The following is a 27,314-nucleotide window of genomic DNA, read 5'->3' as shown; positions in this document are numbered from 1 at the left end:
TGAAGAGCTAATCTAATTGTATTTTTTTCTAGAATGGATTTCTTATGTGGAATACTAATGGATAGGGCCTCGTTGCTAAGTGCTACAAGATCTAGTGCACTGGAACTCGTGGTTATGGACCCGAATCCTTTAGTATGGAACATTGTCTTTTCCAAGTAAAAACCCCTAGTATATGAAAGAATGAAAAGGTGCTTTCGTTCTTGTGGAATAAGAAGCCCTCGTACCTTAATGAAAGGAAAATCGTAATTTTTCGTTAGGTATTTGACCAAATAGGATCGTCCAGTTCCTATAGAACCTATCACTAAAATACCCGATAGGGCTAAGCGGAACGAAAAGGGTTTTCCATGAGATGGTAAATGAAAACGATTAGTCCCACACGAGGTTTGGGAATAAGTGATTGTCTGATAATGAGCAAGGAATATACGTCTTTCTGCTAAAGAGGATCTATTAAACTCATAATTCATTAGATCCTTGTTATCAATGCCAACTAGGTATCATAAGGAAATGGATCCCGGTTGTTCAATCCTTTGATAACCAAGGTCATTCTTTGCTAAAGAGAAATGATCACTATGAGTCAGACTCAATAGAATTGGATCCATTCCAAATAGCGAGAATTAGGATTCTTGATCCCTCTCAATCTCTCTTTCAATTCGAGGATCCAGAGAGGTGTTTTCATAGTCATCTCCGAATATTTGCCATCTCGGAATATTTTCGATTTCATTTTTCTATGATATGTCTTTCTATATGAAAATTGGTTATTTACGATGTACGATGATCCCTGTTAAGCATCCATGGCTGAATGGTTAAAGCGCCCAACTCATAATTGGTAAATTTGCGGGTTCAATTCCTGCTGGATGCACACGAACGGGAACATTCCATAAGTCTATTGGAACTGGCTCTCTATCCATGGAATCTCATCCATCATCCATACATAACGAATTGGTATGGTATATTCATACCATAACATAAGAACAATAAGAACTCGAATTCTTATCGATACTGGAACTCAGAGCATAGGAGGGAAAGTCGATTTATGGATGGAATCAAATACGCAGTATTTACAGAAAAAAGTCTTCGTTTATTGGGAAAGAATCAATATACTTTTAATGTCGAATCGGGATTCACTAAGACAGAAATAAAGCATTGGGTCGAACTCTTCTTTGGTGTTAAGGTGGTAGCTGTGAATAGCCATCGACTACCTGGAAAAGGTAGAAGAATAGGACCTATTCTGGGCCATACAATGCATTACAGACGTATGATCATTACCCTTCAACCGGGTTATTCTATTCCACTTCTAGATAGAGAAAAAAACTAAAGGAGAATACTTAATAATACGGCGAAACATTTATACAAAACACCTATCCCGAGCACACGCAAGGGAACCGTAGACAGGCAAGTGAAATCCAATCCACGAAATAATTTGATCCATGGACGGCACCGTTGTGGTAAAGGTCGTAATTCCAGAGGAATCATTACCGCAAGGCATAGAGGGGGAGGTCATAAGCGCCTATACCGTAAAATAGATTTTCGACGGAATCAAAAAGACATATCTGGTAGAATCGTAACCATAGAATACGACCCTAATCGAAATGCATACATTTGTCTCATACACTATGGGGATGGTGAGAAGAGATATATTTTACATCCCAGAGGGGCTATAATTGGAGATACTATTGTTTCTGGTACAAAAGTTCCTATATCAATGGGAAATGCCCTACCTTTGAGTGCGGTTTGAACTATTGATTTACGTAATTGGAAGTAACCAATTAGGTTTACGACGAAACCTAGAAATCGATCACTGATCCAATTTGACTACCTCTACGGGATAGACCTCAACAGAAAACTGTTGAGTAACGGCAGCAAGTGATTGAGTTCAGTAGTTCCTCATAGAAAATTATTGACTCTAGAGATATGGTAATATGGAGAAGACAAAATTGTTTGAAGCACGCACAGAACCGGAAGCGCCCCTTGTTTCAAAGAGAGGAGGACGGGTTATTCACATTTAATTTGATGGTCAGAGGCAAATTGAAAGCTAAGCAGTGGTAATTAAGACCCCCGGGGGAAAATAGGGATGTCTCCTACGTTACCCATAATATGTGGAAGTATCGACGTAATTTCATAGAGTCATTCGATCTGAATGCTACATGAAGAACATAAGCCAGATGACGGAACGCAGAGACCTAGGATGTAGAAGATCATAACATGAGCGATTCGGCAGATTTGGATTCCTTTCCTATATATCCACTCATGTGGTACTTCATCATATGATTCATATAAGATCCATCTGTCTAGAGATCGTCATATACATCTAGAAAGCCGTATGCTTTGGAAGAAGCTTGTACAGTTTGGGAAGGGGTTTTTTGAGAGAAAAGAAGAATCTACTTCAACCGATATGCCCTTAGGCACGGCCATGCATAACATAGAAATCACACGTGGAAGGGGTGGGCAATTAGCTAGAGCAGCAGGTGCTGTAGCGAAACTCATTGCAAAAGAGGGTAAATCGGCCACTTTAAGATTACCATCTGGGGAGGTCCGTTTAGTATCCCAAAATTGCTTAGCAACAGTCGGACAAGTGGGTAATGTTGGGGTGAACCAAAAAAGTTTGGGTAGAGCCGGATCTAAGTGTTGGCTAGGTAAACGCCCCGTAGTAAGAGGGGTAGTTATGAACCCTGTGGACCACCCCCATGGGGGCGGTGAAGGGAAAGCTCCCATTGGTAGAAAAAAACCCACAACCCCTTGGGGTTATCCTGCGCTTGGAAGAAGAACTAGGAAAAGGAAAAAATATAGCGATAGTTTTATTCTTCGTCGCCGTAAGTAAATACGTAACTAGGAATATGGAAAATTGCATTTTTGGAATTTGCAATAATGCGATGGGCGAACGACGGGAATTGAACCCGCGCATGGTGGATTCACAATCCACTGCCTTGATCCACTTGGCTACATCCGCCCCTTATCCAGCTAAAGGATTTTTTTCTTTTTTCCGTTGATCATTATTCTATTTATTCTGACCTCCGTACTTCGATCGAGATATTGGACATAGAATGCCACTCTTTAAAAAGGAAAAAAGGAGTAATCAGCTGTGACACGAAAAAAAACGAATCCTTTTGTAGCTCATCATTTATTGGCAAAGATAGAAAAGGTCAATATGAAGGAGGAGAAAGAAACAATAGTAACGTGGTCCCGGGCATCTAGCATTCTACCCACAATGGTTGGCCATACAATTGCGATTCATAATGGAAAGGAACATATACCTATTTACATAACAAATCCTATGGTAGGTCGCAAATTGGGAGAATTCGTGCCTACTCGGCATTTTACGAGTTATGAAAATGCAAGAAAGGATACTAAATCTCGTCGTTAACTGAATTCTGAATAGAAAGATTAAGAAGAAAAAAAAGATTCAAAATACCCAATATCTTGCTAGAACAAGATATTGGGTATTTTTGTCTTTTCTTTCTTCAAAAATTCTTATATGTTAGCAGAAAAACCTTATCCATTAATAGCTGGAACTTCAACAGCAGCTAAGTCTAGAGGGAAGTTGTGAGCATTACGTTCGTGCATTACTTCCATACCAAGGTTAGCACGGTTGATGATATCAGCCCAAGTATTAATAACGCGACCTTGACTATCAACTACAGATTGGTTGAAATTGAAACCATTTAGGTTGAAAGCCATAGTACTAATACCTAAAGCAGTGAACCAGATTCCTACTACAGGCCAAGCAGCCAAGAAGAAGTGTAAAGAACGAGAGTTGTTGAAACTAGCATATTGGAAGATTAATCGGCCAAAATAACCATGAGCAGCCACAATATTATAAGTCTCTTCCTCTTGACCAAATTTGTAACCCTCATTAGCAGATTCATTTTCAGTAGTTTCCCTGATCAAACTAGAGGTTACCAAGGAACCATGCATAGCACTGAATAGGGAACCGCCGAATACACCAGCTACACCTAACATGTGGAATGGATGCATAAGGATGTTGTGCTCTGCCTGGAATACAATCATAAAGTTGAAAGTACCAGAGATTCCTAAAGGCATACCATCAGAAAAGCTTCCTTGACCAATAGGGTAAATCAAGAAAACAGCAGTAGCAGCTGCAACAGGAGCTGAATATGCAACAGCAATCCAAGGACGCATACCCAGACGGAAACTAAGTTCCCACTCACGACCCATATAACAAGCTACACCAAGTAAGAAGTGTAGAACAATTAGCTCATAAGGACCACCATTGTATAACCACTCATCAACAGATGCAGCTTCCCAAATTGGGTAAAAGTGCAATCCGATCGCCGCAGAAGTAGGAATAATAGCACCAGAGATAATATTGTTTCCATAAAGTAAAGAACCAGAAACAGGCTCGCGAATACCATCAATATCTACTGGAGGGGCAGCGATGAAGGCGATAATAAATACAGAAGTTGCGGTCAATAAGGTAGGGATCATCAAAACACCGAACCATCCGATGTAAAGACGATTTTCAGTGCTAGTTATCCAGTTGCAGAAGCGACCCCACAGGCTTGTACTTTCGCGTCTCTCTAAAATTGCAGTCATGGTAAGATCTTGGTTTATTCAAATTGCAAGGACTCCCAAGCACACGTATTAACTAGAATATAGATAATAGAAGGCTTGTTATTTAACAGTATAACATAGACTATATACCAATGTCAACCAAGTCAGCCCAAAGATTGGCTATCCATATAAATAAATTAACCAAACCAATAATTTTGTATTTGTAAATGAAGTGAGTAAAAGTTAAAAACTTTGATGGGTCTTTTCTATATGGGTTGCCCGGGACTCGAACCCGGAACTAGTCGGATGGAGTAGATAATTCTTCCTTGTTACAATAGAGAAAAATCCCTCCCCAAATCGTGCTTGCATTTTTCATTGCACACGACTTTCCCTATGTAGAAATAGCCAATATTCTATTCCAAAGAGGAAGTTCTACTAATTTTTTAATTAGTAAGTTGATTCACCTACTCTTTATTATAATAAAAGGAACATTTCAGAATGAAAAATATGAAAGTTTTTTCTTGATCATTTATCAACCCTTTCCTGTTTATTAGTTTTGTCTAATGATTAATTAAGAGGGTTGACCAGGTCATTGATACCTATAATATCCAAATACCAAATACGCTCAGTGTGTGATCCACTGAAAGAAAAAAGAGTTGTTTTGGTGAACATCAAAGAAAAAACTTGCTCTTCTTCCGTAAAAAATTCTTCTAAAAATGCCGAACCCAATCGTTGCATAAAAGTTCGTACCGTGCTTTTATGTTTACGAGCTAAAGTTCTAGCGCATGAAAGTCGAAGTATATACTTTAGTCGATACAAAGTCCGTTTTTTCGAAGATCCACTATGATAATGAAAAAGATTTCTACATATCCGACCAAATCGATCAAGAATATCCCAATCTGATAAATCCGTCCAAATGGGTTTACTAATAGGATGCCCCGATCCAGTACAAAATTGAGCTTTTGATAAGTATCCTATGAGGAGAGTAGCGGGGACTATGGTATCGAATTTTTTCATTCGAGTATCTATGAGAAATGAATTCTCCAGCATTTGATTCCTTACCAACAAAGGACTTTTTGGTACACTTGAAAGGTATCCCATAAAATCGAAGCAAGAGTTTGCTAATTGGTTTATATGGATTCTTCGCGGCTGAGTCCAAAAAAAGAAATAATATTGCCAGAAATTGATAAGGTAGCATTTCCATTTCTTTTTCAAAAAAAAACTGCCTTTTGATGCAAGAATTGCCTTTCCTTGATATCGAACATAATGTATAAGAGGATCCATAAAGAACCATAAGGTTTTCCGAGAAAAACCAGGGTACATTATCCCAAAATGTTCCATCTTCCTAGAAAAGTGGATTCGTTCCAGAAAAGTTCCAGAATATGCTAATGGTAAGCAAGAAGATTGTTTACGAAGAAACAACAAGAAAAATTCATATTCTGATACATAAGAGTTATATAGGAATTTAACTAGTCTTTTATTTTCTTTTTGAAAAAAAAGAATGGATTTCATTGAAGTAATAAAACTATTCCAATTCGAATAGTAGTTGAGAAAGAATCGCAATAAATGCAAAGATGGAACATCTTGGATACGGTATTGAAGGAGTTGAACCAAGATTTCCAAATGGATAGGATAGGGTATTTCTATATGTGATAGATAATCCAAATGCAAAAATTTGTCTTCTAAAAAGGGAAATATTGAATGAATAGAGCGTAAATTCTGAAACTTTGGTATTTCTTTTTCTTTCGGACAAGATAATTCCCGTAGCGAGAATGGGATTTCCACAACAATCGCAAACCCCTCAGATAGAATCTGAGAATAAAACTCAGAATAAAAAAAAATTTTGTAATCCAATAATCGATCTTGATTAGGATGATTAACCGAGTTATCCAAAAAATTCTGCTGATACATTCGAATAATTAAACGTTTCACAAGTAGTGAACTAAATTTCTTGTTATTCCAACTAACTATTTCCACAGGTTCAGAACCGTTTAATCCATAATCATGAGCAAATGCATAAATATACTCCTGAAAGAGAAGTGGGTAGACAAAGTATTGTTGACGAGATTTCTGTTTTTCTGAATACCCTTCGAATTTTTCCATTTGTATTTCTACTTGAATCAGAGAGAAGAAGCATTTCTCGGTTTATCGAATGATGATACATAGTGCAATATGGTCAGAACAGGGTGTTGCATTTTTAATACAAACCCTGGAAAGAAAGGGAGTCTAATCCACGGATCTTTTTCCGCTCCTTTTCTACCGAATTAGTTTATGTTTGTTCTAAATTACAAAAAAGAACAGAACAAGTTTTTTATTTTTGCAGGCCAATCGCTCTTTTGACTTTGGAATACAGCCTCTTTATCAATATACTGCTTCTTTTACACATTCAATCCATAACATCCCTTATTCAATCCATAATCAAGAATAATTAGGATTTCTAAAAAAAAAGAAAAAATAAAGGGTCCACTCATAGGAAAACCCAACCTTTCCCCACATCCGGCACTAATCTATTTTTAACGTCTAATTAGAGCGGGGAATCCTTCCAATTAGGAAGTTAAGCTCGTTGCTTTTTATTTTACCAGAATTGGAGCCAGGCTCTATCCATTTATTCACTAGACCCAGAAAATCGTAATTTTGGATTCCATTCAAAAAAGATTGATTTTATTACGACATGCTATTTTTTCCATTCATTACCTTTGAGGATCAGTCGTGGTCTTCTAGACTCTACCAAGAGTCTGGACGAATTTGTTGTTTCATCCAAATGTGTAAAAGATCATAGTCGCACTTAAAAGCCGAGTACTCTACCATTGAGTTAGCAACCCAGATAAAAAAAGGATCTTAGATACGATCGAAATCCAAAAATCAATGGAATTACACCGCGCGCTTCTGTCAAAACATTGAACTAGCAAGACATCAAAAGAAAGATTTTATCGACCATGAAAAACACTCAAATGGCAAAACGAACAGGTCCGGTTAAATTCCACTAAAGTGAAAAAAAAGAGCGACCCTAATCACGATGGCCAAATTCTCCTTTTTTTAGCGATTTTTATTAAAAAAAATATATATTATATTGTATGAGAATACATGCAAGAGGAACACCCTTATCATTTGAGCGAAGTGTAAGCAGAAAAATTAAATATGGAGTGAGGATAAAGAGACCCATCTATCTACAAATTCTATTTGTTCAATAGACCTTTGTCAATGGAAATACAATGGTAAGAAAACAAATTAGATAGAAAAAGTAAATAAAATAGGGGCTTATGTTGGATTGGCACGATATAAATCCAAATAGGATTAAGAAAGAGGTAAATTGTGTCTAAATAATTAGACAACGAGGAATACTAATAATCTTCTCCTATCCTACTTTTTTATTCATTTAGTTCTTCAATTAACTCAAAGTTCTTTCTTTTTCTTTAAAGAATTCCGCCTTCCTTAAAATATCATAAACAGTTCTTGTCGGTTGAGCACCCTTTTCAAGGAAATAGAGAATAGCTGGAACATTTAAACAAGTTTGATTCTTTATCGGATCATAAAAACCTACTTTTCGAAGATCTCTTCCTTCTCTTCGAGATCGAACATCAATTGCAACGATTCGATAGACAGCTTATTGGGATAGATGTAGATAAACAACGCCCCCCCTAGAAACGTATAGGAGGTTTTCTCCTCATACGGCTCGAGAAAATGATTCGAATTTCTGTCGATAATAATAGAAATTAGACTATGACGTCCATTAATTTCCTTACAGAAAAAACAAATTTCATTTATACTCATGACTCAAGTTGGCTAATTCTGCCTGAGAAACTTCGAAGGCAAAATCCTTCAAAAATTTTTGAGTCGTCTTTAAACTCTTTTCTTTGTCTCATTTCGAACGAATTGACTTTTATTCCTTATTCTGATCCAACTCTGTTGTTGAGACAATTGAAAATTGTGTTTACTTGTTCTGGAATCCTTTATCTTTGATTTGTGAAATCCTTGGGTTTAGACATTACTTCGGGAATTCCTATTTTTTTCTTTCAAAAGAGTAGCAACATACCCTTTTTTCTTATTTCCTTCGATAAAGCATTTATCTCTTCTATAGAAATCTAATAAGGGGGATTGATTCTGATATACTTTTATTGGACTTTCTTCGTATTTTAACCTTTCGATTTATTTCTATATTAAGGATAGACTGACAAAGTTGGCCTAATTTATTAGTTTTCACTAACCCTAGATTCTTTCCCTTGATAAAAAATAAACTCTGTCCTCTCGAGCTCCATCGTGTACTATGTTACTTAAACCCTGCGCAAATTTGGTTCGGAACGAATAGAACAGGCTATGTCGAGCCAAGAGCATTTTCATTACTATGGAAAATGATGGATAGCAAAATCCACAATCGATCATGTCCTTCAAGTCGCACGTTGCTTTCTACCACATCGTTTTAAACGAAGTTTTACCATAACAAACATTCCTCTTTTCATTGCAAAGTGGTATAGAAAATTGATCCAATATGGATGGAATCATGAATAGTCATTGGTTTTGTTTTTTGTATACTAATTAAAATTAAAACTTGCTATCTATGGAGCAATATGGATAAAAGAAAGTAAGTATTTATCCGGGAAGCCTCCGCCAAGATCCAATTTATTTAAACCCATATTCGAATTCTATCATATGAATGAAACATAGAAAAAGACGACTAAACAAGTTTGCTTAAAACTTATTTATTATTAAATTTCCACCCTCAACGGATGGCTCGAGATGATCAATCTTGAAGTGAGAAGAGAAGGATTGACTCTTCCTCAATAAATAAACTATCAACCTCCAAAAAAGTTTAATTCATTTAATTACTAGAATTAGAATTCTATTAGTAATATATTTTTTCCGTACCAAAAACAATTAACTATAATAACTAAATAAACTATTCCAATGAATAGATTGAAAGTTTTTGGTAGTTAATTGTTTTTGGTACTTCTTCGACTCGAAGACCAAAAGGAAGAAAAAAATATGATTAAGTGATTATTAAGTGATTATTAAGTGATCATAGTAGAGGCATATCCTGAATGTGCCTGCTAGATCCCATTTTTTTCATGAAAATAAAGGTAGTCAATTTGACTGGACTTAAGACTTTATTATGTTTTCTGAGAAAACATAAGATATCATTATTCTCTTTAATAAACTTTTGTCTCATACGGAGTACTATATGATTTCACCGTTTGTTTCATCAGAAACAATCTGGGACGGAAGGATTCGAACCTCCGAGTAACGGGACCAAAACCCGCTGCCTTACCACTTGGCCACGCCCCATTTCGGGTTTTATGCGACACTAATAAACACTATTATGTTTATTTGTTATTCGTCAATACCATTTCAATTACATAAATAAAGAAGAGATATTCTCTTGCTAGTATTCTACACATGCAGATAATATAGAATCAAAAAAATGCATTGATCATTACATGGAATTCTATTAAGATATTATATGAAAGTCGAATTTATTCCACTCTCATTTGAGAGTGCGAATACAAGGAGGTATTTTGTGTTTGGGAAAGTCCGAAGAAAAAAAGATTTTGAATCTGCCTTTTCCTTCTTTCCCTTAAAAAAATAACTCAATCAAAATCCAATTATTTACTCTACAAGAATGAAATGCTTGTTATGCCTAATATACTTAGTTTAACCTGTATCTGTTTTAATTCTGTTCTTTATCCTACTAGTTTTTTCTTTGCCAAATTGCCCGAAGCTTATGCTATTTTCAATCCAATCGTGGATATTATGCCTGTTATACCTCTATTCTTTTTTCTATTAGCCTTTGTTTGGCAAGCTGCTGTAAGTTTTCGATGAAATCTTTAGTACTCTGTATGCCAAATTGAATGATGTGTTCATTCCAAAAAAAAAAATTAAAATGGGTAAAAGCCGAGAAGTTTTATATTTTTATATTATGAACCCTCAATTCTAAAATTGAAATTATTCTACATTGAATGGGTAGCTACAGCAATAAATTTGGATCAGCCTTTCTACTCCCCTGCACCTAGGTTGAGCAGGTACCTTTAGGTACCTACACAATACCTATTCAATACCACCTAACCCTATTTTTGCTATTGATAAGAGTTCTTATTATAAATGAATTCTTGCAATTTTTTTCCAGAATTCATTTTTGCATTTTTAGGTATCAAAAAAAACCATCCTAGTGGATCCGTGTGGTAAGGAAAAACTGGTAATCTATTCCTTAAAAAAAAATCTTGGAGATTATGTAATGCTTACTCTCAAACTTTTTGTTTATACAGTAGTGATATTCTTTGTTTCACTCTTTATCTTTGGATTCTTATCTAATGATCCAGGACGGAATCCTGGACGCGAGGAGTAAAAATTCAATTTTTTTTTTTTCTTACAAATTGGATTTGTTTCGTACATTTATCTATGAGAAAATCCGGGGGTCAGAATTCTTTCCAGTTTGAAAGTCCCAAATGATCCAAGGGAGCGGAAAGAGAGGGATTCGAACCCTCGGTACAAAAAAATTGTACAACGGATTAGCAATCCGCCGCTTTAGTCCACTCAGCCATCTCTCCACGTTCCAAAGCGAAAGGTTTCCGTGATATGATATAGGCAAGAAATAAGAAATAACGGTTGCAAAAAACCCCTTTTTTTCTTTCAAAAGTCTATAAAAATTATATTGCCAATTCCATTTTAGTTATATTCTTTTTTCTTAATGTTAATAAAAAAAAGAAGAAAATTCTTGTTTTTTCTTTGTAAAAATCGATATTGACCGAGAGACAATCAAATAGATTTTCTCTTTAGCGGGCATTTCCATATAGGACTTGTTATAATTATAATAAAACAAGCTATATATAAAAAAACGCTTTTTTTTTTTTTGTCGATTATTTATCAAGAAAGCAAAAAGGGTTCTTATCAAATCCACCATAAAATTGGAAAGAAGCATAAAGTAAGTAGACCTGACTCCTTGAATGATGCCTCTATCCGCTATTCTGATATATAAATTCGATGTAGATGAAATTGTATAAGCGAATTTTTCGTATTTCCTTAGACTTAGACCGCGCAAGACAAGAATTTTTCGCTATTTACGATTTCATATTCTTGTTACTAGATGTTCTATAGGAATAAGAAGAAATCGCAACTCCTTTGCGCTACACATAAAAATTGATTTCGAAGGTCCTTTTTTTTTTCAGAATCCTCCATTTTAGTTCTTCCCCCCATGCAATAGAGAGGGAATGGGAAAAAAGGGGTTACTTTTATTTTCATTTTTCCCTTAAAAGATAGACTTTGAAATAGGAGTCTTGGAATAATGCTGAATTCAAAGGTTTATTTCTATAAGTATAAGATAAGAAAAACAAATCGAATCAAATTCATGGATTTACAACGACCTCGGTTGTGACTCCATAGATAAAAATGGAAAATTTCTCTCTTCGAGACCATTGAAAAAGGGCATTGAACGAGAAAGAAATCGTCCACAGATATAAAACTATCATATGCCTTGGAAAGTGATATGAGGTGCTCGGAAATGGTTGAAGTAATTGAATAGGAGGATCACTATGACTATAGCCCTTGGTAGAGTTCCTAAAGAAGAAAATGATCTATTTGATACTATGGATGACTGGTTACGAAGGGACCGTTTCGTTTTTGTAGGATGGTCTGGCCTATTGCTCTTTCCTTGTGCTTATTTCGCTTTAGGGGGTTGGTTTACAGGGACAACTTTTGTAACTTCTTGGTATACCCATGGATTGGCAAGTTCCTATTTGGAAGGTTGTAATTTCTTAACCGCAGCAGTTTCTACCCCTGCCAATAGTTTAGCACACTCTTTGTTGCTACTATGGGGGCCAGAAGCACAAGGAGATTTTACTCGTTGGTGTCAATTAGGCGGTCTATGGACTTTTGTAGCTCTCCACGGGGCTTTTGCACTAATAGGTTTCATGTTACGCCAATTTGAACTTGCTCGGTCTGTTCAATTGCGGCCTTATAATGCAATCTCATTCTCTGGTCCAATTGCTGTTTTTGTTTCGGTATTCCTTATTTATCCACTGGGGCAATCTGGTTGGTTCTTTGCGCCGAGTTTTGGCGTAGCAGCGATATTTCGATTCATCCTTTTCTTCCAAGGATTTCATAATTGGACGTTGAACCCATTTCATATGATGGGAGTTGCCGGAGTATTAGGCGCGGCTCTGCTATGCGCTATTCATGGAGCAACCGTAGAAAACACTCTATTTGAGGACGGTGATGGTGCAAATACCTTCCGTGCTTTTAACCCAACTCAAGCTGAAGAAACTTATTCAATGGTCACTGCTAACCGCTTTTGGTCCCAAATCTTTGGTGTTGCTTTTTCCAATAAACGTTGGTTACATTTCTTTATGCTATTTGTACCCGTCACCGGTTTATGGATGAGTGCTATTGGCGTAGTTGGCTTGGCTCTGAACTTACGTGCCTATGACTTTGTTTCCCAGGAAATCCGTGCAGCGGAAGATCCTGAATTCGAGACTTTCTACACCAAAAATATTCTTTTAAACGAGGGTATTCGTGCGTGGATGGCAGCTCAGGATCAGCCTCATGAAAATCTTATATTCCCTGAGGAGGTTCTACCACGTGGAAACGCTCTTTAATGGAACTTTCGTTTTAGCTGGTCGTGACCAAGAAACCACCGGCTTTGCTTGGTGGGCTGGGAATGCCAGACTTATCAATTTGTCCGGTAAACTACTTGGAGCTCACGTAGCCCATGCCGGATTAATCGTATTCTGGGCCGGAGCAATGAACCTATTTGAAGTGGCCCATTTCGTACCAGAAAAGCCCATGTATGAACAAGGGTTGATTTTACTTCCACACTTAGCTACTCTAGGTTGGGGAGTAGGGCCAGGGGGGGAAGTTCTAGATACTTTTCCATACTTTGTATCTGGCGTACTTCACCTAATTTCCTCCGCAGTCTTAGGCTTCGGTGGCATTTATCACGCGCTTCTGGGACCCGAGACTCTTGAAGAATCTTTTCCATTCTTTGGTTATGTCTGGAAAGATAGAAATAAAATGACTACAATTTTGGGTATTCACTTAATTTTGTTAGGTCTAGGTGCTTTTCTTCTAGTACTCAAGGCTCTTTATTTTGGCGGTGTATATGATACCTGGGCCCCTGGGGGGGGAGATGTAAGAAAAATTACCAATTTGACCCTTAGTCCCAGTGTTATATTTGGTTATTTACTAAAATCTCCTTTTGGGGGAGAAGGGTGGATTGTTAGTGTAGATGATTTAGAAGATATAATTGGTGGACATGTATGGTTGGGTTTTATTTGTGTATTTGGGGGAATTTGGCATATTTTAACCAAACCCTTCGCATGGGCTCGCCGTGCATTTGTATGGTCTGGAGAAGCTTACTTGTCTTATAGTTTAGCTGCTTTATCTGTCTTTGGTTTTATCGCTTGTTGTTTTGTATGGTTCAATAATACAGCTTATCCGAGTGAGTTTTATGGACCCACCGGGCCAGAAGCTTCTCAAGCTCAAGCATTTACTTTTCTAGTTAGAGACCAGCGTCTTGGAGCTAATGTGGGATCCGCTCAAGGACCCACAGGTTTAGGGAAATATCTAATGCGTTCCCCAACTGGGGAGGTTATCTTTGGAGGGGAAACTATGCGTTTTTGGGACCTTCGTGCTCCATGGTTAGAACCTCTAAGGGGCCCCAACGGTTTGGACTTGAGTAGGTTGAAAAAAGACATACAACCTTGGCAAGAACGGCGCTCAGCAGAATATATGACCCACGCTCCTTTAGGCTCTTTAAATTCCGTGGGTGGCGTAGCGACCGAGATCAATGCAGTTAATTATGTCTCTCCTAGAAGTTGGTTATCAACTTCTCATTTTGTTCTAGGATTCTTCTTTTTTGTGGGCCATTTATGGCATGCAGGAAGAGCCCGAGCTGCTGCAGCAGGTTTTGAAAAGGGAATCGATCGTGATTTGGAACCTGTTCTTTACATGAACCCTCTTAACTAAGATTTTCTTATTTATACCTGTTCTACTTTTTTTCTGTTCTGGCTCGGTTATTCTATCTAGCCGAGCCATTCATTCCTTTTTATGAAAGAAAGATAAGGGACAGAATAAAAAAAAATGAAAGAAACAAACGTATTCAATAAGCAAAAGGAGAGAGAGGGATTCGAACCCTCGATAGTTCCTAGAACTATACCGGTTTTCAAGACCGGAGCTATCAACCACTCAGCCATCTCTCCACCGCCTAATCCTTATTTTACTCCTACAAATAGAACATAGCCATATAAAAAATAAAAATATTTATTAACCTCTAGAAAGATATCAGATACAAGTTCCTTTTCGATATATCTCTGTATACTGTATACACGGATACAGGATCCGCTATACCCGCTTGTGAAATAAAGACTAAATAACCTCCTCTCACCCCCATATCCAAATAAAAAAGAGGTTAAGTAATAAATTTTAATTAAAGAGAAGAATCAATGGATTCATGATTAAACCCCTCCTACTTCTTGTATTTTTTTACAATTTTGGTTAAGTGAGGGATCAAATATGTAGTCAACTTTATTTGATGGTAGCTTGGAGGATTAGAAATATGACTATTGCTTTCCAATTAGCTGTTTTTGCATTAATTGCGACTTCCTCAGTCTTAGTAATTAGTGTACCCCTTGTATTTGCTTCTCCTGATGGTTGGTCAAATAATAAAAATGTTGTATTTTCCGGTACATCATTATGGATTGGACTAGTCTTTCTCGTAGCTATTCTGAATTCTCTCATTTCTTAAATTAAATTTGGTTAATATTTAGTAACCCCATAAAAAAGAAATAATAAAGGCCATTTAAAAAATTCGAATAGTGAGACGTATTAAAACGCAATTTGCGTTCCGAATTGCTAGCTCTTCTCTTTCAGTATTATGAAATTCCCATTAGAATATTCATTGACAGATAATAAAAAAAGGAAAACTCTAATATCTAATATAATAGAATAGAAAATGAAATGAAACGGTCGACCCAGACATAGACGGTCGACCCAAGCGGATATACGCTATAAAATATATACCGTAGCGAGCGTAGTTCAATGGTAAAACATCTCCTTGCCAAGGAGAAGATACGGGTTCGATTCCCGCCGCTCGCCCGCTTAATTTATCAAAGTACTATGATAAAAAGTTTAGTCTAGTTAATTGTTTAACTACTTATATTAAATTAAGTATTAATTAAGTATTAGTCTAGTGCCGTATCCCTTACTATATTTACCCTTCCTTTGCATCCCCCTCAAAAAAAGAGGGCGCTCCGGAGGCAGAAATAGAACTAGCCAACAGAGCCCCAAAATTGGGTATTAACTGAGACAAACAACGGGCAAACTGTTTTTAAAAGGAAGGGAGAGGTAGACTGTCCCTTTCATTTCATTTTTATTTTCTGCAAGGTAGGGAGAAGCCTTGCGCCTTCTTTTTGTGAAGGCAAGTGGCTTCGCAAATTGCTCAATTTTGCCCTCTAGGGCCCGGAACTAATGAATAAAAAAGGGTTGGATACGCCCCTCTACCATATCTAGAGAAATAGAATACTCCTTTTATAGAGACTGCTAAGTGCGGAGACGGGAATCGAACCCGTGACCTCAAGGTTATGAGCCTCGTGAGCTACCAAACTGCTCTACTCCGCTCTGTAGTACCAGAAACTGGTGGACAAAAAAGGCTTGAATACAAGCCTTTAACATGTCTAGACAAATAGAATACTCCTTTTATACAGAATGGAGCGGGTAGCGGGAATCGAACCCGCATCGTTAGCTTGGAAGGCTAGGGGTTATAGTCGACGTTGGTTGATTATTTTTAACGTCTCTAATTCAAAACCGAACATGAAATTTTGATTTCATTCGGCTCCTTTATGGATATTCTCACCACTTAACATCTATGTCAGCTTTTCTATTTGAATGGAACCAAAGCTCTCTGCTTTCTAGATGATCCTTATAGAGTAGGAGATAGAAATTCTATCTAAATCCATCTAATCTACTTACTTCGTTCCCTAATTTCATTCAAGAGATCCTGAGGAAAAGAATTGGGTTTCCACCGAGCTGAAACAATATGCGGATGGTTCTAGTAAACCAAAACTATCGTTTTTTAGCTATTTGGCTTCCTTATCCTTTAACAAAAGAAGATTTAGTTACGATTGGAAATCAACTTTTTTGTATCTTCATCCATAGATCCTTTACTCATATTTTCAAAATTGGAATACTTAAATCCAATGCAAAATTATGCTTCGCGACTCTGTACTCATATCATAATCCAATTTTTATTTTGGATGCAATTTAAATTAGTTTTTGGGTACAAATCGCCAGAATGTATATTCTTCCTCAATATGCTATTGAGAGGAAAAGGATTTAATCCTTTATAAGAACTAAAGTTTTCATCGGAATATAAAAAAAAACTTAAGGATGCCTTAAGTATATCATTTCAAATTCAGTTATTAATAGAACGAATCACACTTTTACCACTAAACTATACCCGCTACATTGTATATTATGGTATAAATGGTACCCTTTGTCAAGGATAGCCATTTGACAAGGAGGCTAATTCCCCCTTATTGAATCAGATGGAGAAGGTTCATGACACTGAGCCATTGGTACTTCTACTTCGATCGCGCGCCTTTACTTTAGGATTTAGATAGCCCCTCTCCCTCTGGTCTGTAAAATAAATCTCTTCTTACCCTGCTAATAGCGCCTGAACCAAATGTATTTATTTTGATTAGGATCCTATCCTATTCTACGGTTACGACTACAATAATCATTATTTACTTTGCGAGGACGTAAGTGTGCCAGACTGCTAAATTGTTTTATTATTCCTACAATATAAACTAGGGGATATAGGGGGTAACACTGTCCCTATAAATTCCTTTTTTCCTTTTCTTTTTTGTCCAGAATTGAACAAAAAAGAAATTATAGAAGATGTTTTCTTCCCCCATTAAGTCCGAGCCATAGAGTAAGAGTGAGATGAGTTTTCCAAATTCATCATAGACTTTCCCTATGGCTTGATAGAAGTAAGAAGCAAAGAGTTGTAACTTAAAGAGTCGTAACTTAAAGAAAAAAACGGACAGGGCTGACAGATTTACCTGATGTAAAGAAGATCCTAAAAGTCTATGATTAGTCGACTCTCTCCATTTAACACTTTCCTCTCTCTCCTTTTTTCCACTGACTCAATGCTAGTTTATTAGATTCTTGTTTAAAAGAATCAAAAAAGTTCAATAGAACTAAGAACACATAAAAAATAGCATAGAGGATCAAGGCCATTACCAAAAGTTCCTCCCAAGGATCCTATCCTATTGGGTATCTGTTCCCTGCCTTTTCCCGCTAGGATTGGAAATCTTATATTTTCCATATACCATTGAATCCTTGGGGTTCCAGAATCCGCCTATTTTACTAGCCTTCGGAAACGGAAAACCATGAACCAAGAAGAGTTGGGTATGTTTTTTTTTCTTAATTTTATTTTGAGCTCTCAAGATATCAATACATATACAATCTATACATAATGTCTCTCTCTATATCTCTATATATTATATATATATAATATGTACATTATGCAGTAGACCCATAATGGGAAATCAAAGTGGCAAATTTTTGAATTAAATAAAAAGCCCTTTTAACTCAGTGGTAGAGTAATGCCATGGTAAGGCATAAGTCATCGGTTCAAATCCGATAAAGGGCTTTTTAAATTAGTGGTAGAGTAATCTCGTGCTAAGACGTAAGTCATTGGTTCGAATCTGATAGAGTACTTTTCTACTAAATTGATTCGCTTTTTTCTTTGTTTTTGAAGCTTTCTCTTTAGAGAATTTTATGACTTAGTGCGGGATGAATGCATTTTTGGTCTGAACACTAAATGAAGCACGGAATGGAAATAAAAAAAAAATTGGACTCTTTTTCATCTTATCTTAGATCAATAAAATAACTACCTGTACTGAACTAATCTAGAATCCCTTTTAGTAATCCATTCTTATTCTATACATTTAAAATGAATTTCCCTAAAAGGTAGAGGATGATCCATGAATTAATCTAACCATCAACTAAAAAAATCCTAGATGAAAACATAGCAGAAAAGTTAGAAAAACTCTTTGCTTTGGATCTAGTTATACTTTTCGAGTATATTGACAATTCAAAAAAACTGCTCATACTATGATTATAGTATAATCACGAGCGGTTGTATATGGCCCTATCGTCTAGTGATGCCCCTATCGTCTAGTGGTTCAGGACATCTCTCTTTCAAGGAGGCAGCGGGGATTCGACTTCCCCTGGGGGTAGGGAGTATTATGAAAGGAGGTTAATCATAGATTAGCAAAAACCCTAGAATAAATTCTTCCTGGGTCGATGCCCGAGTGGTTAATGGGGACGGACTGTAAATTCGTTGACAATGTCTACGCTGGTTCAAATCCAGCTCGGCCCAAAAATCTAGGGCTTCGTGAATATGAACTAAATCCTTTTGTTTTTCTCCCATAAAATAAAATGTCTGATCTATAGAAATAAAAGAGAAATAAAAAAGGGGATTTTTTTTTCTAATCCATATCTCTCTCATTCCTTTCTTACAAACAAAAGAGTTTTTCTTGTTGAAGGGTGGATTATTATCCATTTTTAGTGATAAAAAATCACGACATACTAGTTATGTCACTCTCACTATACCCACGTATAATATAATATTAATATGTGGGTATGTAGTATATGATTCGTCTATTTCTTAGAGTACGACAGACGAATCGAATCTTCTTATGGTTCTATTTAAGAATGGGTATGCCATACACCCCGCGGGGATTGTAGTTCAATTGGTCAGAGCACCGCCCTGTCAAGGCGGAAGCTGCGGGTTCGAGCCCCGTCAGTCCCGAACTAGGGTTCAATGAATGGAGAAATTCATATTTCCTTTTTCCATGAAAAAAAAGGGGCAGGGAGCAAGATCAAATACCCATAGGGCACCCTTACTTCACTTTTTTATTTTGCATCTCTCATTAAAGAGGGAGGGAAGGAGTATAGGAATTTTTTTCACTACTCCCGATCGATAAAGATAAAGAAAGACACACATACGATATGTGGATTAGTAGAATTTTAGGATATTACTCTATCTTTCTTTATGATGATACCATCCTCATCTTAATTTCCTATTCCACTGTTATGGAATAGAGTACCGGTATTTTACCGGAATCCATACATAAATTGTATTCCCTTTTTATTTCAGACCTCTTTTCCCCATCTCACTTCTACTGCTTATTTGGATGTCTATGTGACCCATAGAAAGTTGCTCATATAATACATACATAATTGTATGTATAACTATAAGAAAAAGGAAGAGAAATTGTATAAGATTAAGAAAGCTCGTGGGTTAGAGATATAGAAAAGAAAAAGTAGAAAAAAAAGGATTAAAAAAGAGGGAATTCCTAATCCAATCAAAAAACCCATTTTGGTCTTAGTATGGATATAGGATCTTCCTATGTTATACTATATAACTCATCCATGAATTGATTTGATAGATCCGATATTCATAATATTGAATTGATTCAGTATTATCAGAATGCAAGCCCTACCCTTGAATTTACAAGATACCCCTTTTTCCTCTCCATGGGATTACATCCCGAGTTATTGTGAAAATAAAAAATAAAGAGGTTATGGAAGTCAATATTCTCGCATTTATTGCTACTGCACTGTTCATTCTAATTCCTACTTCTTTTTTACTTATTATTTATGTAAAAACAGTCAGCCAAAATAATTAAGTGGAATTCCAATTAATCATTGAAGAAATGAAAAAGGGATTAAATAAAAAAAATCCAAGTCTTAAATGAAAGGATCTGGTTGGAATCTTAAAGTGTGGTAGAAAGAACTACATATAGTTTTTTCTACGACACTTTAGAGTCTTTCTATTATATTATCTTTGAATCTACATAGAATAGATTAGTAGATTGAAATAGTTAAGTAGTCTAATTCAATTTCTTTTTTCATTGCATCCACTTAATTTCAATCAGGTCAAAATAAAAAAATCGAAGACAATTCTTGACCAAAGAATCCATGGAAGGAAAGAAAAATAATATAAGAATAGACTATAGTAAAAAGTAAAAGGAAAAAACCAGCGAATCTTTCATGCTTAAATATCCCGCGAGATGCTTCAAAAGAGAATAAAAATTATTCTAAGAATAAAGAAAGAGTATAAAACAAATGGAAAATGTGTGATATGCCGTGAATAGTTCCGTGGAAGAAAGTCTAATTTTCTTATGTATAGAACTTTTTTTAACCATTAGTCATTTCTAGTAGAAATTCTTAATTGGTATAATGGCTCTTTCTTACAATACAAGAGTTTCTTACAGGAGTGAAACAAAACTAAAGAAAAAGATTAAAGAATAACGTTTGACAAAATAATTAATGCAAAACGATCAATTAAAAAAAGAATTGATACAACAATTTGATTACTTAATCAATTAGTAGTATCGTATCCCTAGAGTCCACTCCTTCCCCATACTACTAGTGAAAGAGAAAATGTAAAGACTACCATTAAAGCAGCCCAAGCGAGACTTACTATATCCATCTAAATTATGTCTCCTATTTCTATGAAGGGATTATTCTACTATTGATCAATAATCATAGTGGAATCAAGGGTACAGAGTCAAAAAGGGCTTCTGCCCTAAGGCCATGGATCAATCAGTTCAAGGAATTTACTCCTAACAAATTCTTATAGGAATTCTTGTAGAATTAGAGAGCATTAAAAATACGATACTATAAAGCCCTTTTTTCCTTACCTTAAAAAAGAAAGAGTACGGGAATGATGTCCTGAATAGAAGAAGCGGGAATAGGAAGATTTTTTATTCCTTTTGTTACTCTAGTGTATGTAGGTCACATAAGATGTACGATAAAAAAATGTATGATAATTAGGAAGTCTTGATATTCTTTCGTGGAGTCCCTTCTGGAATCTTAGATTGAAAAAGAGAAGAATGCCCCTTAGGGACCTTTCTTTGGATACCAAGATTTCTGACATCTTATCCTCGTATTTAAAAATTCTCAAATCGAATCAATTAAGAACCAATTCAAATTCATATAATAAAAGAATAAGGAAACACTACCTCACCCCTATTGATAACCATTTTGGCCACTACCGCCAAAACAAACCCTAACCCTAGTTTAAGGATAGAACTATGGTATGGTTTCTCTAAACCCAGTATCGGCAGGCTTAGTTACTCTCTTGCCCGAACTTATGCGAAGTAAAAATTGATTGAATTCGATCAGTACTAGAAAACCTAAGTATTTTATTGATCAGGCGGCACCCAGATTTGAACTGGGGATAAAGGATTTGCAGTCCCCTGCCTTACCGCTTGGCCATGCCGCCAAAAAATCCGATCGAAAATCTAGAAAACAGCAAGTATTCATCCACGTTTTCTTACGAAAAGCCCCTTTCTTTTATTTTGAATATAATTAAACTTACTTTTTTCCAATCTTTTTCAAAAAAGATACTCCTGCTTTTTTTGATCCAGTTTCGATTATTCTCCTCGATAGATTCTATCTTAAAACATACATTGCTAACACAATAAAACTTCCCATTTCTTTCTATTGAGATGAAAAAGAAGAAAAGTGGATTTCTAGTCACAGGCTGCAAAATTCAGAACAAATTGGAACCATTAACTAGAATTCTCTTTCTTTTTTGAATTGCAGTAGTGAACTACTCTTAAATCGGTATTATCTCCCCCCCTTCAATTTCAATGGCATAATAAAATATTATGGCTTTATGCTTAATCCGTGTATAGGTGAACTTTAGGTCCGAGCAGCATTATTATCCAAAGATCCCCTTTATGTACATATCTCTATGGGGAATCGTGCTTTAATTTTTCAAAGTATTAAATTAAATATCTTGAATAAAAAAAGGAAATTTGCTCTGATATTAGAGTATAACCTGACTATCTTGGCCTACCCAAGTGAAATTACGATAAAAGAAAAGCATGGATATGGGGAGAGGTGGATAATTAGATTGGCATGTACTTAAAAAAGGGACTTACTTTATTTTAGAATTCCACAATGAAATACTTAATTTTCTAGCAATTATACTACTCCGATCCGAAATAAAAAAGAACCCTCAAATTATTTTTAGAAATTAAAGTAAGCACGCTATTCTAAATCGAAGTAAAGTAAAACTTTCTAGTGTATTATATTACGGCTTTATTACATTCATAGAAAGGGGATAAAATGAGAAATCTTTGCCATTCAATCTGATTAGAATATTATAAAGTATAAGTGGCATAATTTTTTTTGTAGGAATATTTTAGCAATTCATTTTCATTTCATTTGTACCCCTGGTAAACTAGAATTTTCGTCGAAATGGTCTCTATTCATATGTATGAAATACATATATGAAATACGTATGTGGAGTTCCCTAGAATTTCATGTGATTCAGTAAACAGAATATAGATTCCATGATTGCTAGATCAATCCGTAGGGATTGATGAAGAGTGAGCTGATAATGGAATTTTTCTTTGATAAACAGGAAACTTAAGATTAAGATGCTCCGGAATGGAAACGAGGGAATGTCCACAATACCCGGATTTAGTCAGATCCAATTCGAGGGATTTTTTAGGTTCATTAATCAAGCCTTGGCAGAAGAACTTGACAAGTTTCCAACAATTAAAGATCCAGATCACGAAATTGCATTTCAATTATTTGCGAAAGGATATCAATTGCTAGAACCCTCGATAAAAGAAAGAGATGCTGTGTATGAATCACTCACCTATTCTTCCGAATTATATGTATCTGCGAGATTAATTTTTGGTTTCGATGTGCAAAAGCAAACCATTTCTATCGGAAACATTCCTATAATGAATTCCTTAGGAACCTTTATTATAAATGGAATATACCGAATTGTGATCAATCAAATATTGCTAAGTCCTGGTATTTACTACCGCTCGGAATTAGATCATAAGGGAATTTCTATCTACACCGGGACTATAATATCAGATTGGGGAGGGAGATCGGAATTAGCAATTGATAAAAAAGAAAGGATATGGGCTCGCGTGAGTAGAAAACAAAAGATATCTATTCTAGTTCTATCATCAGCTATGGGTTCGAATCTAAGAGAAATTCTAGATAATGTTTCCTACCCTGAAATTTTCTTGTCTTTCCCGAATGCTAAGGAGAAGAAGAGGATTGAGTCAAAAGAAAAAGCTATTTTGGAGTTTTATCAACAATTTGCTTGTGTAGGTGGGGACCTGGTATTTTCGGAGTCCTTATGCGAGGAATTACAAAAGAAATTTTTTCAACAAAAATGTGAATTAGGAAGGATTGGTCGACGAAATATGAATCGGAGACTTAATCTTGATATACCTCAGAACAATACATTCTTGTTACCACGAGATGTATTGGCCGCTACGGATCATTTGATTGGAATGAAATTTGGAACGGGTATACTTGACGATGACGATATGAATCACTTGAAAAATAAACGTATTCGTTCGGTTGCGGATCTGTTACAAGATCAATTCGGATTGGCTCTTGGTCGTTTACAACATGCAGTTCAAAAAACTATTCGTAGAGTATTCATACGTCAATCGAAACCGACTCCCCAAACTTTGGTAACTCCAACTTCAACTTCAATTTTATTAATAACTACTTATGAGACCTTTTTTGGCACATACCCATTATCTCAAGTTTTTGATCAAACGAATCCATTGACACAAACTGTTCATGGGCGAAAAGTGAGTTGTTTAGGTCCTGGAGGGTTGACGGGGAGAACCGCAAGTTTTCGGAGCCGAGATATTCATCCGAGTCACTATGGGCGTATTTGTCCAATTGACACGTCTGAAGGAATCAATGTTGGACTTACTGGATCCTTAGCAATTCATGCGAGAATTGATCACTTGTGGGGATCTATAGAGAGTCCGTTTTATGAAATATCTGCTGAGAAAGCAAAAGAAAAAAAAGAGAGACAGGTGGTTTATCTATCACCAAATAGAGATGAGTATTATATGATAGCAGCAGGAAATTCTTTGTCCTTGAATCAAGGTATTCAGGAAGAACAGGTTGTTCCAGCTAGATACCGCCAAGAATTCTTGACTATTGCATGGGAACAGATTCATGTTAGAAGTATTTTTCCTTTCCAATATTTTTCTATTGGGGGTTCTCTCATTCCTTTTATTGAGCACAATGATGCGAATCGGGCTTTAATGAGTTCTAATATGCAGCGCCAAGCAGTTCCACTTTCTCGGTCCGAGAAATGCATTGTTGGAACTGGATTGGAACGCCAAACAGCTCTAGATTCGAGGGTTTCCGTTATAGCCGAACGCGAGGGAAAGATCATTTCTACTGATAGTCATAAGATACTTTTATCAAGTAGTGGGAAGACTATAAGTATTCCTTTAGTTAACCACCGTCGCTCTAACAAAAATACTTGTATGCACCAAAAACCTCGGGTTCCACGGGGTAAATCCATTAAAAAAGGACAAATTTTAGCAGAAGGAGCTGCTACAGTTGGGGGGGAACTTGCTTTAGGAAAAAACGTATTAGTAGCTTATATGCCATGGGAAGGTTACAATTTTGAAGACGCAGTACTAATTAGCGAACGTTTGGTATATGAGGATATTTATACCTCTTTTCACATCCGGAAATATGAAATTCAGACGGATACGACAAGCCAGGGCTCCGCTGAAAAAATCACTAAAGAAATACCACATCTAGAAGAACATTTACTCCGCAATTTGGACAAAAATGGAGTTGTTAGGTTGGGATCCTGGGTAGAAACTGGTGATATTTTAGTAGGTAAATTAACGCCTCAGATAGCGAGCGAATCATCATATATCGCAGAAGCTGGATTATTACGGGCCATATTCGGCCTTGAGGTTTCCACTTCAAAAGAAACTTCTCTGAAATTACCTATAGGTGGAAGAGGGCGCGTTATCGATGTGAAATGGATCCAAAGGGACCCCCTCGACATAATGGTTCGTGTATATATTTTACAGAAACGTGAAATCAAAGTTGGGGATAAAGTAGCCGGAAGACATGGGAATAAAGGGATCATTTCCAAAATTTTGCCTAGGCAAGATATGCCCTATTTGCAAGATGGAACACCCGTTGATATGGTCTTCAATCCCTTAGGAGTACCCTCCCGAATGAATGTGGGACAAATATTTGAAAGCTCGCTCGGATTAGCGGGGGATCTGCTAAAGAAACATTATAGAATAGCACCCTTTGATGAGAGATATGAGCAAGAGGCTTCAAGAAAACTTGTGTTTTCAGAATTATATGAAGCCAGTAAAGAAACAAAAAATCCATGGGTATTTGAACCCGAGTACCCGGGAAAAAGCAGAATATTTGATGGAAGAACAGGCGACCCCTTTGAGCAACCTGTTCTAATAGGGAAGTCCTATATCTTAAAATTAATTCATCAAGTTGATGAGAAAATTCATGGGCGTTCTACTGGGCCCTACTCACTTGTTACACAACAACCGGTTAGAGGAAGAGCCAAGCAAGGGGGACAACGAGTAGGAGAAATGGAAGTTTGGGCTTTAGAAGGATTTGGTGTTGCTCATATTTTACAAGAGATACTTACTTATAAATCTGACCATCTTATAGCTCGCCAAGAAATACTTAATGCTACGATCTGGGGAAAAAGAATACCTAATCATGAGGATCCTCCAGAATCTTTTCGAGTGCTCGTTCGAGAACTACGATCTTTGGCTCTAGAACTGAATCATTTCCTTGTATCTGAAAAGAACTTCCAGGTTAATAGGGAGGAAGTTTGATCGGAATAAATATAAATTCTTTTCTTATTTCTATTTTATGATTGACCAATATAAACATCAACAACTTCAAATTGGACTCGTTTCCCCTCAACAAATAAAGGCTTGGGCTAACAAAAACCTACCTAATGGAGAAGCCGTTGGCGAAGTCACAAGGCCCTCTACTTTTCATTATAAAACCGATAAACCAGAAAAAGATGGATTGTTTTGCGAAAGAATCTTTGGACCCATAAAAAGCGGGATTTGCGGTTGTGGCAATTCTCGAGCGAGCGGAGCTGAAAACGAAGACGAAAGATTTTGCCAAAAATGCGGGGTAGAATTTGTGGATTCTCGGATACGAAGATATCAAATGGGATACATCAAACTCGCATGTCCCGTGACTCATGTGTGGTATTTGAAAGGTCTTCCTAGTTATATCGCGAATCTTTTAGATAAACCTCTTAAGAAGTTGGAGGGCCTAGTATACGGCGATTTCTCTTTTGCTAGGCCCAGCACTAAAAAACCCACTTTTTTACGATTACGAGGTTTATTCGAAGAGGAAATTGCATCCTGTAACCACAGCATTTCTCCCTTTTTTTCTACCCCAGGCTTTGCAACATTTCGAAATCGGGAAATTGCGACAGGAGCAGGTGCTATTAGAGAACAATTAGCAGATTTGGATTTGCGAATTATTATAGAGAATTCTTTGGTCGAATGGAAGGAATTAGAAGACGAGGGGTATAGTGGAGATGAGTGGGAAGATAGAAAAAGACGAATAAGAAAAGTTTTTTTGATTAGACGCATGCAATTGGCGAAACATTTTATTCAAACAAATGTAGAACCAGAATGGATGGTTTTGTGCTTATTACCGGTTCTTCCTCCCGAATTGAGACCTATTGTTTATAGGTCTGGAGATAAAGTAGTGACTTCAGACATTAATGAACTTTATAAGAGAGTTATCCGTCGGAACAACAATCTTGCCTATCTATTAAAAAGAAGTGAATTAGCGCCAGCAGATTTAGTAATGTGCCAGGAAAAATTGGTACAAGAAGCCGTGGATACACTTCTTGATAGTGGGTCCCGCGGGCAACCGACGAGGGATGGTCACAATAAAGTATACAAATCACTTTCAGATGTAATTGAAGGTAAAGA

The 27,314-nt window shown here is 36.5% G+C and overlaps 5 protein-coding genes and 8 non-coding genes across 13 annotated transcripts in view; 7 read left to right on the top strand and 6 right to left on the bottom strand.

Moving 5' to 3' along the window:
• LOC123423894 (NAD(P)H-quinone oxidoreductase subunit 2 A, chloroplastic) overlaps window positions 1–1,543 on the top strand; it is a 6,564-nt gene extending 5,021 nt beyond the window's left edge. Inside the window, exon 2 of the mRNA XM_045107915.1 lies at window positions 1–1,543. This exon is cut by the window's left edge and continues 3,003 nt beyond it. The gene's annotated coding sequence lies outside the window, so the exon portion shown is untranslated.
• A 1,910-nt stretch (window positions 1,544–3,453) lies between these two features.
• Window positions 3,454–4,637, bottom strand: LOC123423897 (photosystem II protein D1). The gene has a single exon (XM_045107918.1). The coding sequence runs from the start codon at window positions 4,549–4,551 to the stop codon at window positions 3,490–3,492; it is 1,062 nt and encodes a 353-aa protein (XP_044963853.1). The 5' UTR covers window positions 4,552–4,637; the 3' UTR covers window positions 3,454–3,489.
• Window positions 4,638–4,983: 346 nt separating this feature from the next.
• On the bottom strand, window positions 4,984–6,612 carry LOC123423892 (maturase K). The gene has a single exon (XM_045107914.1). The coding sequence runs from the start codon at window positions 6,610–6,612 to the stop codon at window positions 5,077–5,079; it is 1,536 nt and encodes a 511-aa protein (XP_044963849.1). The 3' UTR covers window positions 4,984–5,076.
• Window positions 6,613–10,960: 4,348 nt separating this feature from the next.
• On the bottom strand, window positions 10,961–11,048 carry TRNAS-GCU. The gene has a single exon. It is a non-coding gene; the product is annotated as a tRNA-Ser (tRNA).
• A 969-nt stretch (window positions 11,049–12,017) lies between these two features.
• Window positions 12,018–13,221, top strand: LOC123423896 (photosystem II D2 protein). Its single transcript, XM_045107917.1, has one exon. The coding sequence runs from the start codon at window positions 12,030–12,032 to the stop codon at window positions 13,089–13,091; it is 1,062 nt and encodes a 353-aa protein (XP_044963852.1). The 5' UTR covers window positions 12,018–12,029; the 3' UTR covers window positions 13,092–13,221.
• A 1,384-nt stretch (window positions 13,222–14,605) lies between these two features.
• TRNAS-UGA lies at window positions 14,606–14,693 on the bottom strand. Its single transcript has one exon. It is a non-coding gene; the product is annotated as a tRNA-Ser (tRNA).
• An 824-nt stretch (window positions 14,694–15,517) lies between these two features.
• Window positions 15,518–15,588, top strand: TRNAG-GCC. The gene has a single exon. It is a non-coding gene; the product is annotated as a tRNA-Gly (tRNA).
• Window positions 15,589–15,692: 104 nt separating this feature from the next.
• On the top strand, window positions 15,693–26,932 carry LOC123423890 (DNA-directed RNA polymerase subunit beta). The gene has a single exon (XM_045107912.1). It carries the CDS (start codon window positions 22,956–22,958, stop codon window positions 26,184–26,186), a length of 3,231 nt encoding a protein of 1,076 aa, XP_044963847.1. The 5' UTR covers window positions 15,693–22,955; the 3' UTR covers window positions 26,187–26,932.
• Window positions 16,037–16,110, bottom strand: TRNAM-CAU. Its single transcript has one exon. It is a non-coding gene; the product is annotated as a tRNA-Met (tRNA).
• TRNAT-GGU lies at window positions 18,074–18,145 on the top strand. Its single transcript has one exon. It is a non-coding gene; the product is annotated as a tRNA-Thr (tRNA).
• TRNAY-GUA lies at window positions 18,796–18,877 on the top strand. Its single transcript has one exon. It is a non-coding gene; the product is annotated as a tRNA-Tyr (tRNA).
• TRNAD-GUC lies at window positions 19,236–19,309 on the top strand. Its single transcript has one exon. It is a non-coding gene; the product is annotated as a tRNA-Asp (tRNA).
• Window positions 21,720–21,790, bottom strand: TRNAC-GCA. Its single transcript has one exon. It is a non-coding gene; the product is annotated as a tRNA-Cys (tRNA).
• Window positions 26,933–27,314: the final 382 nt, after the last annotated feature.

The sequence above is a fragment of the Hordeum vulgare genome, unplaced genomic scaffold, assembly GCF_904849725.1.
Source record: "Hordeum vulgare subsp. vulgare unplaced genomic scaffold, MorexV3_pseudomolecules_assembly, whole genome shotgun sequence".
NCBI lineage: Eukaryota > Viridiplantae > Streptophyta > Magnoliopsida > Poales > Poaceae > Hordeum > Hordeum vulgare.
This window is presented reverse-complemented; position numbering and strand designations above follow the sequence as displayed.

What these genes read in the sequence shown, in the direction of transcription:
- LOC123423897 (XM_045107918.1), bottom strand. Translation starts at nt 4,551, where the DNA reads ATGACTGCAATTTTAGAGAGACGCGAAAGTACAAGCCTGTGGGGTCGC.
- LOC123423892 (XM_045107914.1), bottom strand. Translation starts at nt 6,612, where the DNA reads ATGGAAAAATTCGAAGGGTATTCAGAAAAACAGAAATCTCGTCAACAA.
- LOC123423896 (XM_045107917.1), top strand. Translation starts at nt 12,030, where the DNA reads ATGACTATAGCCCTTGGTAGAGTTCCTAAAGAAGAAAATGATCTATTT.
- LOC123423890 (XM_045107912.1), top strand. Translation starts at nt 22,956, where the DNA reads ATGCTCCGGAATGGAAACGAGGGAATGTCCACAATACCCGGATTTAGT.